Source organism: Polypterus senegalus, chromosome 8 (genome assembly GCF_016835505.1).
Source record: "Polypterus senegalus isolate Bchr_013 chromosome 8, ASM1683550v1, whole genome shotgun sequence".
Classification (NCBI taxonomy): domain Eukaryota; kingdom Metazoa; phylum Chordata; class Cladistia; order Polypteriformes; family Polypteridae; genus Polypterus; species Polypterus senegalus.
In genome coordinates this window covers 94,910,689-94,924,127 of record NC_053161.1, presented here as the reverse complement: position 1 = coordinate 94,924,127, position 13,439 = coordinate 94,910,689, and the positions used below count along the sequence as shown (strand labels likewise).

At 36.3% G+C, this 13,439-nt stretch overlaps 1 protein-coding gene across 4 annotated transcripts in view; it reads left to right on the top strand.

Annotated features, from left to right (window-relative positions):
* LOC120534137 (hepatocyte growth factor-like) overlaps positions 1–13,439 on the top strand; it is a 94,971-nt gene that overhangs the window by 33,793 nt on the left and 47,739 nt on the right. For 3 of the 4 annotated variants that reach the window (XM_039761456.1, XM_039761454.1, XM_039761457.1), the window contains exons 5-7: positions 2,853–2,995; positions 3,439–3,559; positions 7,284–7,402. In XM_039761456.1, coding sequence (XP_039617390.1) covers positions 2,853–2,995; positions 3,439–3,559; positions 7,284–7,402 — 383 coding nt within the window. The remainder of the gene's footprint in view (positions 1–2,852; positions 2,996–3,438; positions 3,560–7,283; positions 7,403–13,439) is intronic. The other variant, XM_039761455.1, reaches the window with a different exon arrangement.

Below are 13,439 nucleotides of genomic sequence, written 5' to 3'. Positions count from 1 at the left end.
GATAAATTGTCAGGTGAAAGAGATGTTTAGTCCAGTTAAAGAGAAAAGTTTTAAAATATTACCTCATTTTGACTTATTTTTTCCATATAAAACTAAGCATCACTTTGGTGACTTTCTTTGACAATAGAGCTGATATAAGCACAATATTCATTTACATTATATTTATTTGCTTAGCAGACACTTAACAGACCCAAAGCAACCTGTAAAAGAAATCCACATAATCAAGTAAAAATCAGTCTGGGGAACTGTTTGGGAACAGTTGTTAGAGGACAAGGGTACAAAATTGACCACCACAAGGGAACTGCTTGAAACAAACAAGCAAGTTACAATTCCTATTTTACAAAGACCAAACAGCTAGTTAGATAGAACTTCTTCAAACAAGAGATTCTTCAAGTCCATCTTAAATGCAATGAAGGAGTCAGAATTTTGAATGGAAGTTAAGCCAGGAGCTACACATGGAAAAAATCTGGATAGAGATTTGATGTCAAGCAGAGGTGGCACCACTAAATGCCGGGTATTACCAGACTTGATTTGTCGAGAAAGAGACAGCCACCTCCCTTTATATAGGTTCTGACCCGCTGATTACTCTGTAAGCAAGCATCAAGGATTTGGGCTTAACACGTGTCACTACAGGAAACCAATGTAGTGATCAGAAAAGAAGGGTGACAAGGGCCCGCCTCGACTGATAGGACACCACACATGCAGATGCATTTTGAATCATCTGCAGTGGCTTGGTGACACCTGCCAGTACTCCAGCTAGTAGAGAGGTGCAGTAGTCCAGATTTGACAAGACCAAAGCCTGGACCAGGAGTTGTGCTGCATGCTCTGTTTACTTGAACACAACACTGTAGTAGGATACTTGCATTACATAATTCCTGTACAACATGTATTTACCTTAAGCATACAATCCATCCACCCTGCTATATCCTAACACAGGGTCACGGGGGGTCTGCTGGAGCCAATCCCAGTCAGTACAGGGCAGAAGGCAGGAATAAATCCTGGGAAGGGAGGCAGCCCACCACAGGATACACACACACAATCCAAGCACACAATAGGGACAATTTAGGATCGCCAATGCACTTGACCTGCATGTCTTTGGACTGTCGGAGGAAACCCACACAGACACGGGGAGAACATGCAAACTCCATGCAGGGAGGATCCGGGAACGAATCAAGGTCTTCTTACTGCGAGGCAGCAGCGCTACCACTGTGCCGCCCTAAGCATACATTCAAACAGTTAGTTTCTAAAAGCACTGCACATTGAATTACATATAGCAAAAATATATAAAGAAAAATAAAAAAACAAGGCTATCTTTTCAAATGTTTATAGTATTAGTGCACTTTAAAATGCATCACAATATGTGTATATATGGCTGTTTTTTCTTTTCCATATGGCAGAATTAACTTACTGTATTTTCATAATTTAACTTTGAAAATAAATTCTAGAGTAGCTCTGTAGCTTTTGAATGTACAATTGCTTTTTATGATAAAATTTAATGTATATTGACCATCTCATCGTTTGGACTCACATTTCTGCTCTAGGAAGTTAGGAGACTGCAATGAGAGGATGCTCATGTGTCCATTCTGACTTGGGGTTGATGAATACATAATTTGGCGCAGGGCTTTTCCCCTGCTTGTGCAGTACACAATTTTATTTGAGATAGATTTATGGTCATATGTTATGCACTCATAGAAAAATTCATATGTTATGCAAAGGTTTTTGAATATTTTTTTACATTTTTAGAGGATCAAAAAACAAGCAATTAGTGGGCACAACAGTTGTGCAATTGTTAACATTGCTTCTTCTTTGATCTGGTGGTGTTGGTTTGAATTCTGCATGCAGATATCGTACATGTGGATTTTGTAGGTAATCCTTGTGTTTATGTGACCTTTCTGGATTGTTCTTTTGAGTTTTCACTCTTATTGGTGTTTGGAAAATTGACTGTTTGAAACTGGCCCAGTGTGGACCCTATGGCAAACTACTGCCGTTTCAGAATGTTGAGTAATAAAGTTTCTAGTTTTTTAATCATTTGAAATTATGTATTATTTACTCATGTGTCCATTCAAGACATTCATTTTACATATTATTTATTAAATAATTATATGCAGTTGCATCATATTTGCAATATGTTTTTAGAGAATTTACTAGTGCATTTCTTTTATATAAAATGTGACTTCAGCTGCAAAAGCAAAGGAAATTAAAGTTTTTTACAATCATAATGTCTCTCTTCATATACATCATCCCAACATACTGGAAAATGGGATTTATTGTTCCTACCTGGAAAGGGAAGGGTGATCGCCTGGATTGAGGCAACTACAGGGAGAAAACACTGCTCTCGATTTCGGGTAAGGTCCTTGCTAGGGTCATCCTCAATAGGATCCATGATCACTTGCTCACCTACCAGCAACCGAAGCAGTCTGGTTTTAGGCCTAAGAAGTCTATCAACAACTGTATCCTGGCACTGAGGGTTCTCATGGAGTGCAAATGTGAATATTGGCAGAGTTTCTTATGGGCATTTGTCAATTTTCATAAAATGTTCGAGCTGCTCTGTGTGACAATCTCAGACTTTGTGGGATCCACCCTCAAGTTGCTGGATATCCTGTACACTGGAGAGGGGGCAGAAAATCTGCATTTTTTCCCAGTTGATTCTGGGGTTCACCAAGATTGTGTTCTTGCTCCTACAGTGTTTAATTCTTGCATAAATTGAAACAAAGCAAAAAATATGTAGATCTCTAATTGCACAGTAAAGTAAAATATTTGTTGGTGATTGTACATTTAAAGTGAAAAATAATTGTGCTTCCTGAATGTTGTGCATGCTTATAAACTTGTATTGATTGTCATTTTAAAATTAGCTTTTTGCCTTCGAGCTACCGGAATAAGGACCTGAAGGAGAACTACTGCAGAAACCCCGACAATGAGACTTCAGGACCTTGGTGTTTTACTACTGATCCTGATGTTCGGCATCAGTCTTGTGGGATTCCTCAGTGCTCTGAAGGTAATTTGATTAAGAGAATATGAATGTTACTTTCCATAAGTGGAATGTTTGGCTGTTTTTTTTTTTTTTTGTTGTCCAGACTTTAAAAGTAAAGTGCAGTACTTGCAATATTTCCATCATAGTTTTCCTGCAGTACTTACAGCTGAGCGTATAATACAGCATATACAGTTTGTAATTTCCGTATTCTTTGTTTGTGGCTAAAACACATCAGTTCTTAAATAATTTGTGCCCATGAGCAATATACACCATTAATGTTTCCATCTGAAATCAGTTTTATAATGCCAAAGATAATTTGCTGATGTCATTAAGTGAATCATACGATTTCAGTTAAACCCTAAATAGCTACAAGCAAATTCTGTTAAATGTTAGGTAGAAATGTTTCCAGTCAACATTTTGTCTTATTGTTAGGTTGCTGATGATTTGTTTTTTTCTTTTTCTTTAAGTTGAGTGCATGACATGCAATGGAGAAAACTATAGAGGACACGTGGACCACACAGAGTCAGGGAAGGAGTGCCAGCGCTGGGACTTGATTAAACCACATAATGACTTATTTTACCCAAAACGGTTAGTAGATTTGTGACATTTGGAAGAATCTTAAGCAGCCATTATTTGTGACCAATACAAACAATGGCATTACACATTGCACATTTGGCAAAACAATCACTTATAGTCTGAAGTGAACTGGTATTCTGTTCCTGCCTTTGTCCAAAGGCTGCCTAGACAGGTTCCAACTTGGAAAATGTTGTTAACTTATAGAGCCACAGCCAAAGGAAACAACAAATGTAACCTCCATGTACAGAATGGTGAATATCCTATACATTTGTACCACAAGTTGTTCTTTAAGAGACATGATGGTTCACTGGTTAATACTGTCAGTTTTCTAAGTTATTATCCACCGCTTACAATAAGAAAATTCATTATTACTTATCGCCATTTGACAGTAGTGGATCTTTGAAGGAATGATTGACTACTCAAATTTTTTCTAAAGTATTAAGAAGTTTCTATTGTTATAGTCTTACTATATAATATGCTAACGTGGCTGTTCGTTTGTCTGCCCAGGATTTTAAATCACCTGTAGCTCGTAAACTGTTTGAACTATTGACCTGATATTTGGCACACATATACTACGTGACATCTACTATCCGCTTTTGGGGTGTTGATTTTTATTACTATTTTTATTTTTATTTTATTTATTGTAGAATCAACTCTCGGCAGCGCACAGCAGAGTGGCTAGACAGCGCATGCGTATGGACGTCGTACTCATTCCCTACCACCTTCACTGATCATTCTTGAGGCAGATTGAACACTTAAGTGCCAGCTTAAGTGAAAAATTATAGAAAACGTACTAAGTAATTGTAACACAAAAACTAACTTAATCAGTTTTAACGTGAAAAGATGCCAACGAAAGAAGAAAAGCAGCGGGCCTCTAGGGTGGAGAAAAGAAGAGCTGCTTAGGAAGCAGCAAGCGCATCAACCTCTGATCAAACAAATGCTAAACAGAGACAGAGAAAGAATATGAAAACTAGGAACGCACAAGTCAAGTGTATTCACTACACGTTATCGTGCAGTACGCCATTATATTATAATAAGTGCACTGTTTAAATGGAGGCAACCACACATATTAAGAATTTTTTAAATGTTAAGAGCATGTTAATAACAATGTACATATTGCCTACAGTATGTGGAGTCTGCATGATTTCCCTTTGTTTCTGTTGGATTTCTTAGAGAACCATTAATTTATTTACAAAATCCAAGACATTTAGTATTGGTGACTGCATTTCTAAATCTATGTAAGTTATTGACACATGCAGGAAAAAATACTTCACTTATTCCACAAGTGGGACTCTCCAAGGCAGATGCAAGCATAAACTGAAGAGAAAAAGAGGAGAAAAAAATAAAACCGTTGAATCACAACACCACCATCATTTCCAAGTTCACGAGAGGACTTAAAGTAAGCATGCTATAACTGCATGTCCAGAAACAGGCAAATGGGCAAATCTAGGAAAAAAGTTTTAATGTACAGGACATAAGACATAAGAGTAGATTTTTATAAAAATTTTACAAAACCCCTATATTTGCAGTCATAAGTTCATCATTTACTACACTAACATTTCACACAAAGTATTGTAAATATGTAATTTATACAATTTACTCTGCATTTGGAATAAAAATAGAATCCGCTAAGTCTGCACATTACAAAAACTGTAAGTAGTGAAAAAAGCACCATATATATTTAAAGAATTATTATAATATTTAAAAAAATGTAAGTAAGGTACATGTCCAGACTGAAAACTTATTATAAATCATCCCAAGGGTACATTTATTATTTTTAACACTTGTCAGGTCTAACCACCCCGTTATCTCTCTCTGTCTCGTTTTCATGTCTTGTTCTTCCCTCCTTGTCCATTTTTTGCCTTTTTCATAAAGGTTCCCTAAATTACTGCATGCCTTTCATAAATGTAAGTTTAAAGAACTGTTAGAGCCATGTCTTCAGTATACAGTACTGCAGACTACAAAGCCCCGGTAACAGTTAAGAGTACCCCAAACTGGCTTTAGGGTTCAGGCGTTGTGTGTTTACTTGGCATCAATGGGTCTGAATGCTACAGAAAAAAAAGTTTGACATGTTCTTCCATGACAACATTTATCTTGACTGCTTGGTGTCTTTTCATCTTTTAACAGCCTCATTAAACACCCTATCATTATCAGGAATCCATGTTCAGCACTGAAAAATTATTCTTAATTTTGTTAAAATGCAATCCACAGTTATCAGTGTCTGTCCTATATACAGTATGAAAAGTTTTGCACTGTTTAAAGTTAGTTATTTTTATTAATTATTAAAAAATGACATCCTTTATTTAAATTGTTCGGTGTCTTTTCTTATGTTTAGGTTGAGTTTATTTCTTAAAGTTATGTATATTATTTTTAAGCTTTTAAAATGGAATCCAAAATGAGACATTTTTGCCATTTAAGTCCAAATTATGACTTATCATGATCCACATGCTATCACCAGCTTAAGTGAACTGTCAGCCAAAACACTGCTGGAAACCCAAGAATTCAAGCAAAATATAGAACTTTCTTTTAATATATTATATTTTAATATATTTTAATGCACACCAAGAACGTGACCATAATGCACTTGTATAAGGTATCCCTTCCTATTTTTTTCACTAGGGCATTCTTTTTGATGAAGCCCACATCTGTTTATGGACAAAATTATGAGACAGACTGGCCTGTAATAGCATATTCTTCAGTCAGTGGATTTTGACTATCAGCTTTAATTGGCTCTAAGTAATTGTGGATGATTTTGTGGCAAATTGTGTTCAAAAAAAGGTTCAGTCTAGAAAAGTAGCCAAGACTTGCCAAGAGAAGTATGCTGTTTATATTGAGGCATGTAAGAACCTGTCATAAAAGAAAACTTCCTTACAAAGTGTACTAGATTTTAGCTAATTATTATACAGCATGTACAAGAGTTTAACGTTCTTTCTTTCCAGTTGGGATTTTTGACAAAATGAGCAGCTGGTTACACCCTTCAATAGACCAGCTCTTTCCCATCATTAGTTTATTGGTACCCCATTACTTATGGACATTTGAAATCGGGTGTCTGTTATTTGAATATTTAGCCGGAGTGACAGAGGAGATCAGGATTCCTCATTGTGTTTCATATTATACTGCATATACAATGTGTGTGTGTGTGTGTGTATATATATATATATATATATATATATATATATATATATATATATATATATATATATATATATATATATATATGTGTGTATATATATATATGTGTGTATATGTATATTTACTGTATCTTGATTATTTTGTTTTTTGGCAACAAGAGTATAAGCTGATTTAAGTGACCTTCTCAAGGGCCCCTAATGAATAACATGAAAAGATTAGGCCAACAATACCTTGTGGCTTAAATTCCAATACCTTGCTAATATGTTCATTATAAAGATAGGAAATATTTAAAACATGAAACTGTGGTAATATTTCAGTATAGTAAATATAATGTACAATATTTTTGCCCTTGACGTTCTTCATATAACTTGCTAGTTGCGTGGACGTTCACTTAACACACTCCAAAATTCTTTTTATTTTTCTCATCTGCATTTTTTTTTTCTTTTTTTCTCTAAGAAGTACAATGTACCTGATGAAATGTGTTGGTCAAAGAGTCTACACACAGTATATTATAAACCAGTATAATTTCAATTTGACTATCATAGTAGTTCTTTAATTTTTTTTTTAGTTTCTGCTTGCACTGATGTCATCTTATTCTTCACAGGTATCCTGATAAAGGCCTTGATGACAATTACTGTCGAAATCCTGACAACAGTCCCCGGCCGTGGTGCTTCACTCAGGATCCCATCCCCCAAAAAGAGTATTGTAACATTAAAGTTTGTGGTGAGTGTCCATTAAATTTACTGCTTCCTTTTCCTGTTTTTCTTTTTTTTTTTTTGTTTTCATTCTATTCATTTCACACCTCTCTAGTTTAAAGTTTAAACTGTGGAATGCTTTCTCTGCATTCACATTGACCAACCTGTAACCTCTGACACTCTGAAATAGCAAACAGTATAAGGTAGGGAATTAAAAAGAAAATCACAAATATTAAATGAAATGTCTCATTTTCTTGATTTCCTTTGCTGTAGAAGTTATCTCCCAGTGTCATTCTTTGCTTATTAAAGTGCTTGCATGATTTTGTCTTTTTCTTTTATTGTGTAACTATAAGTGTGCACTGTCTGCTGGTTCTTATTGTTACCAGTATCAAAATTAAAGACTAATTATTGTCTTTTAACAAACTTCCCCAGATTAATTATACGTCCTTTTGACTTCTTCCAAAATCCAGTATGATATTTAATACTGCTGTATAATTTGATGTTTTTAACAACTTTATTTATTACTACTTTCTAATTAATATCATTATTGCGGTTATATGTTAGGTAGTGTTGCTGATGCAGCTTGGGGGCTTCACCTCTGCCTTTTTCTCATAATTTTTGTCCTTGCATGGACTTCCTCTTCACAGTCCATTTCTTCCTACATACCTAAGACATGCAGAATTGAACACATGTCAGATTTTATTGTATTTCTGTTGTTGCAGAATAGTCATTTACATTCACCCAATGAAACTTTAAAGCTAACCTCTGATATGGTAAAGTAAGAACTTCATAATGGATTTAGAAAGTGTTCGTACTCTTTAAAATTCTGCATACTTTATTGAGTTTTTGATTTAATATTAAATGAATAACTTTGCCATTATTGTCCATCAGTCTACACTCAATAACCCATAATGATAAAGGAAAAATATGTTTTCAGAAATATTTGCAAATTTATTAAAAATCAAAAACTGAATTCTCTCTTTCATATCAGTATTCAAACTGTTAGTTTAGTACTTTGTAGATGCCTCTTTAGCAATAATTACAGCTTCAAGTCTTCATTTGTAAGTCTCTAGAAATGCAGCACACGTGGATTTTGGCAGCTTATCCCATTCTTTGTGGCAGATCCTTTCAAGCTCTGTTACACTGGACACAAAGTGTCTGTAATCTGCCATCTTACGGTCTCTCTATAGGTTTTCGATGTGGTTTTAGACTAGTCTTTGGCTGGGCCACACAAGGACAGTCAGTGACTTATCCCAAAGCCATTCCAGTGGATATATGCTTTGGGTCATTGTCATGCTGAAAAGAGAACTGTCAATCCAGTCTGAGGTTGCGTACACTGTGGATTTTCCTCAAGGACCTCTCTTTATTTAGCTGTATTTATCATTCCCTCAATTCTGACCAGCCTCCCTGTCACTACCACTGAGGCGAACCCCCATAGCATGATGCTACTAGTGGCGCTTTTCCACTGCATAGTACGGCACGACACGGTTCAGTTCAGCTCACTTTTGGGGGGTTTTCCACTGGGAACAGTACCTGGTACCTGGTCCTTTTTTTAGTACCACCTCAGCCGAGGTTCCAAGCGTGCCGAACTGTTACCAAAACGTGACGTGTAAACTCTGCTGGTCACTGATTGGCCGGAGAAAATCGTCATTACTGCGTCACTGAACTTGCGACACGAGACACAACAGACCCGCTAGATTTTTAGCACAGCCAGCGAAGGTTCGGATGCACCATTTTGTTTTAACCAAAAATGGCTGTTTTGTGTCTATTGAGGAAGTACAGACGTTCCTCTCGTTGGTAGCCGAGGAGCGGATCCAGCGAGAGCTGGATGGGGCGACGCGGAATGAAAAAGTTTTTCAGGAGGTCGCTAAGTTCTTGGGCGCACACGGCTACCATCGGACTTACAAACAGTGTAGGGACAAGTTAAAAAAAATGAAGAAAAATGTGTTTGTTTGTGGCACGTTTACGATGATGTCACGGCAGTAGAGGCGGCGCAACTATAACGACACGTGAATAATCCCGCCCACTCTAAAGCGGTACTAAACTGCAGTCGAAACGCAAACCGAGCCAAACCAAGGTGAGCTGTACTGAACCATGCTGTGCCGTACTATGCAGTGGAAAAGCGCCATTTCTCCCTTCTTCATCATAGGGATGATATTAGGCTGGTGATGAGTAGTGTCTTGTCTTTGCCAGACATAATACATGGGGTACTGTCCACAGAGTTCCATTTTTGTCTCATCAGACCAGAGAATCTTTTTCCTTATGCTCTCAGAGCCCTTTACTCAAGTGTGACTTCTGCATAGCCACTCTACCATAAATGCCTTCTTAATGGAGATGGTCATTCTTCTGACAGGTTCTCCCATGTCAGCAGAGGACTTCTGCAGGACTGATAGAGTGACTGTAGTCACCTCCCTGAACAAGGGAATTTTTTTTTCCCCCCTTTTGTCCTGGGGCTGAATATTTTTCCAAAAAACTATTTCTGAAACTTGCACAAAGCAATAGTTTCCCACATTAATCAACATAAAATATGTATTTATGTCATATGTCACTCTGTTTTATGTTCCATGAGGTCCTACAGTGTGTAAATTCCCATACTTATTAATTACGTGCTTGTCTCATCACTCATGATGAAAGTGCTGAAAGGCACTTTCTGGAAGAAGTCGAGTGGCTGGGAGTCTGTAGTGTCCACTAGCATGGCGTGTCACTTGATGAAGTCCTGTTGTCAGTTTGTCTCCCACATATCTATGTCTGTGTACTCCTCCCAGGATGAACACTGCATTAAGCGTGTCAGCTACATGAGCATGTTCAGCACTATGATCAGCTGGGGGCCAATCAGCTGATGCAGGTTCCTGACATTTGGTTTCGATCTCCAGATCACTTGCATCAAAATCAAAGTTTGACAAGTCAGAGTCCGATTCAGCAATAATAAACAAAAATAATAATATGTGCAGAGTAATTTACTTTACGCATTCGCTTCACTTTCTCACCAATGTTGATGCCATTCTAGATACTGTTTACACAAGTCACACACATGCAGGGATTCAACGTTAAATCAATGAGTCCACCTATAACATAATGATGAGTTTTATCAACATTTCCAACTTTTTTTTCTTCCCTCTGCCCCAAATGTCGGCATCCACCATAAAGGAGTTTTTTTTTATTTTTAATACATTTACAAACCCTTCGGAAAATGTGTTTTCACTTTGTTATTACAGTTTACTGATTGTAAATTGAAAAAAAAAAGGCAAATTTATCCACTTTAAATTAAAACTACTACACAATAAAATGTGCAGAAATGAAAAGGGATCTGAATACTTTCTGAATAAACTGTATATATAAAGGCACACTGTGCTATTCTTAAAATTGTCATCATCTAAATTTCCATGTAAATAGACTCATTTGTTTTCTCCAACTTCGGAGGATTTTTCACATGTTTTTGTGAAAGATTAAGAAACATATTTTTGTCTCTTCTAATGTGGGATTTCTGAATGCTTTTTCAAGTAGTCCAAGTTTCATGATGTAAGAGGTTGACTGGCTGATGGTAAATGACTGTCCTGGAATGACATCCTTGCAATTCTAGGAAACAATGGAAACCAGATGAAATTGTCTCCCCACAAACTGATTTTTTTTTTAATCGGCCAAATGTGACACAGGGTCCGATCATGGCCTTAGATGAGATATTGCCCAATCCAGGGTTGTCACTGGACTTGTTTCCTATGCTAACAGTATGGATTCTGGTTTTCCAAAACTGTATAATGGATCAGGAAAGAGGGATGATGGAATGAACAGGTATTAAGAAGGTTAATATTGTGTCCTGTAAATAGTAAATAAGCATTGCTCAGTATTCTTTACAAAGCATTAAAAGAATAGAGTGTTAATACATTTCTTTCCACCTCAAAAGAAACAAATTTCATTTTTTTTAATAGCTTGCATTGTAACTGGTTTCAGACATAGAGTAAGATGAATGGCTGTAATTCAGCAAGCGTTGCATTTTTAGACACAAATGAACCTTTTGAACGAAGAGAAAGAGTGCAGTAAAAACTTGCAGATGCAGTCTCTGTGCAGGACTTGGGTTTGAATAAATGAGTTTCCACATGTATTTTTGTTTCCCCTTCCATATGTAGTGCACTTACTGTTCTTTCCCACTTTCAAAAGAAAACGTAATACTGCCATTACCTACCTCTTAAATGAATTATTTCTTTTTTTGTGGATCACAATACAATCTACAATTTATTCTGTTTTCCCCAGACTGGCTTTTTTCCAGTTGAATGACATTTTAAACTGCACAGATTTACTCCCCCACCCGCACAATACCAAAGGTTGAACATTGGTGTTTGGGAGTATTTATTATAGTAATAAAAGATAAACAATTGTTAGCTTTTAGATTACTGAACTAATATGTGGGTCTTGGAAGTAATATGAATCACTTTATGGGAGCTAAAAATGACTTAAAAGAATAACAAATATTTATGTTACAACTGTTGGCAGAAGTGTTAGCAACTGCGTCGAAAATGGGGCTGTTAAATGCACTCAGATTCCATTACAGAAACCTGCATGTATAGTGTTACTAATATTACTGATGCAGAATGGTTTGGGTCCATTTGTATGAATTTTGTTAATAAAATATTGAATTGTTTTTTGTATAGTATTACTTTATTTAAAAAATGAATACAAATTGAAGCTATCTGCACGATATGTCTGTGTACTGTGCTAGACAGGATATCTGATTTGTTGTAAATTGTTTCAAGTTCTTGATCACCTTGTATAGCTGCTTATGTTCCATTCCATTCATAGCTTAGACCTGAGAAACCGGCATAAAAATCTGGCTTTGATTTTCTGGTTCAGACAGTCTTTTTCAATTACACTGTTTTAGGTCTCCAATAATTCAATAAGACATTTGTAGACCTTTTAGCTTGAGTGTGTGTGCATGTTTGATTTGTACATTTCTTAGAATATCTTCCTCGCTCAGTGCAGTCTGCACTATATGGACACCAATAGGAAACTACAACAACTCTGCCTGACCAATTATGCCCCCCACTGTAAGACTTTTAAAACATGGCTGGGCTTTGACTACTTTGATGTAATCTTGCACATTTACTTGGAGTTATTAGTACAACAGTACATCTGTTGGTAAAATACCTGAAGAAGTAAGACTGATCCCTGCTCATGTCTGCATTGCTGGTGCAAAAGTGGATTACTAACATATTGTCCTGGTCAAGATATGAACAACCGGATATCCATTTGAGCATAGGACCATGGACACCTTTGGTGTTGAAGGTGAATAACTATTTCATTAGTACAGGTAGTGCCTGGTAAGCTCTACTGAATTAGAATGATTAAGACTAATCTACCTGTTAGGCGGTCTTTTGAAAGTCTTTGGAACAAGTAGCACTGTAGTGGGTGTACTTGAAATAAAATTTTTACTGTCAGAGTCATTCACAAAGGATCTGTAGCTTATGCTTTACCTGATAATTTACTACTACAGATAGTAGCGGTCAATATGCTGCAGCCTGTTCATAAAAGGAAAAATTTGGTATGTAGCTTTTTTCTTTTTTTTGGCAAATAGCCTAAAATCTGTCAAAACCCCAAACTGTTTGTATGTTTAATTAAATTATGTCTTGGATGGCATGTGTTAGCTTGAAAAAAAAAAAGAATTGTTTATGCAGTTTTGCGTGCATAGAGACCTTGGCTACTGTAGAATTATGCCAAAATGGGCTAAAGTGTAATTACAAATCTTATAAATGGTGTACATTGGTAGTTAACCGGTATCACAGGATGACACAAGCCTTTAGGTAATTTGCTCTATAAATAATATAGCAGAAAACATTACAAGGGCAGTTTAACTTTAGTTTACAGATATTTAGTAGATTTATGGAATTTAGGCTATGCAACTTGTCTATTTCTGCTGTAATGTTTGTGCATTCATCTGTATATTTGTGTCTGTAGCATACATAGCTGTAACTTTAGAACAGATGAGCTGAAGATTACAGTCTTAAAACACTACAGACTGAACTAAATCACTTTCTGCACTGCGATCGTTTTATGTTTACGGTGAGGAAAAGTTG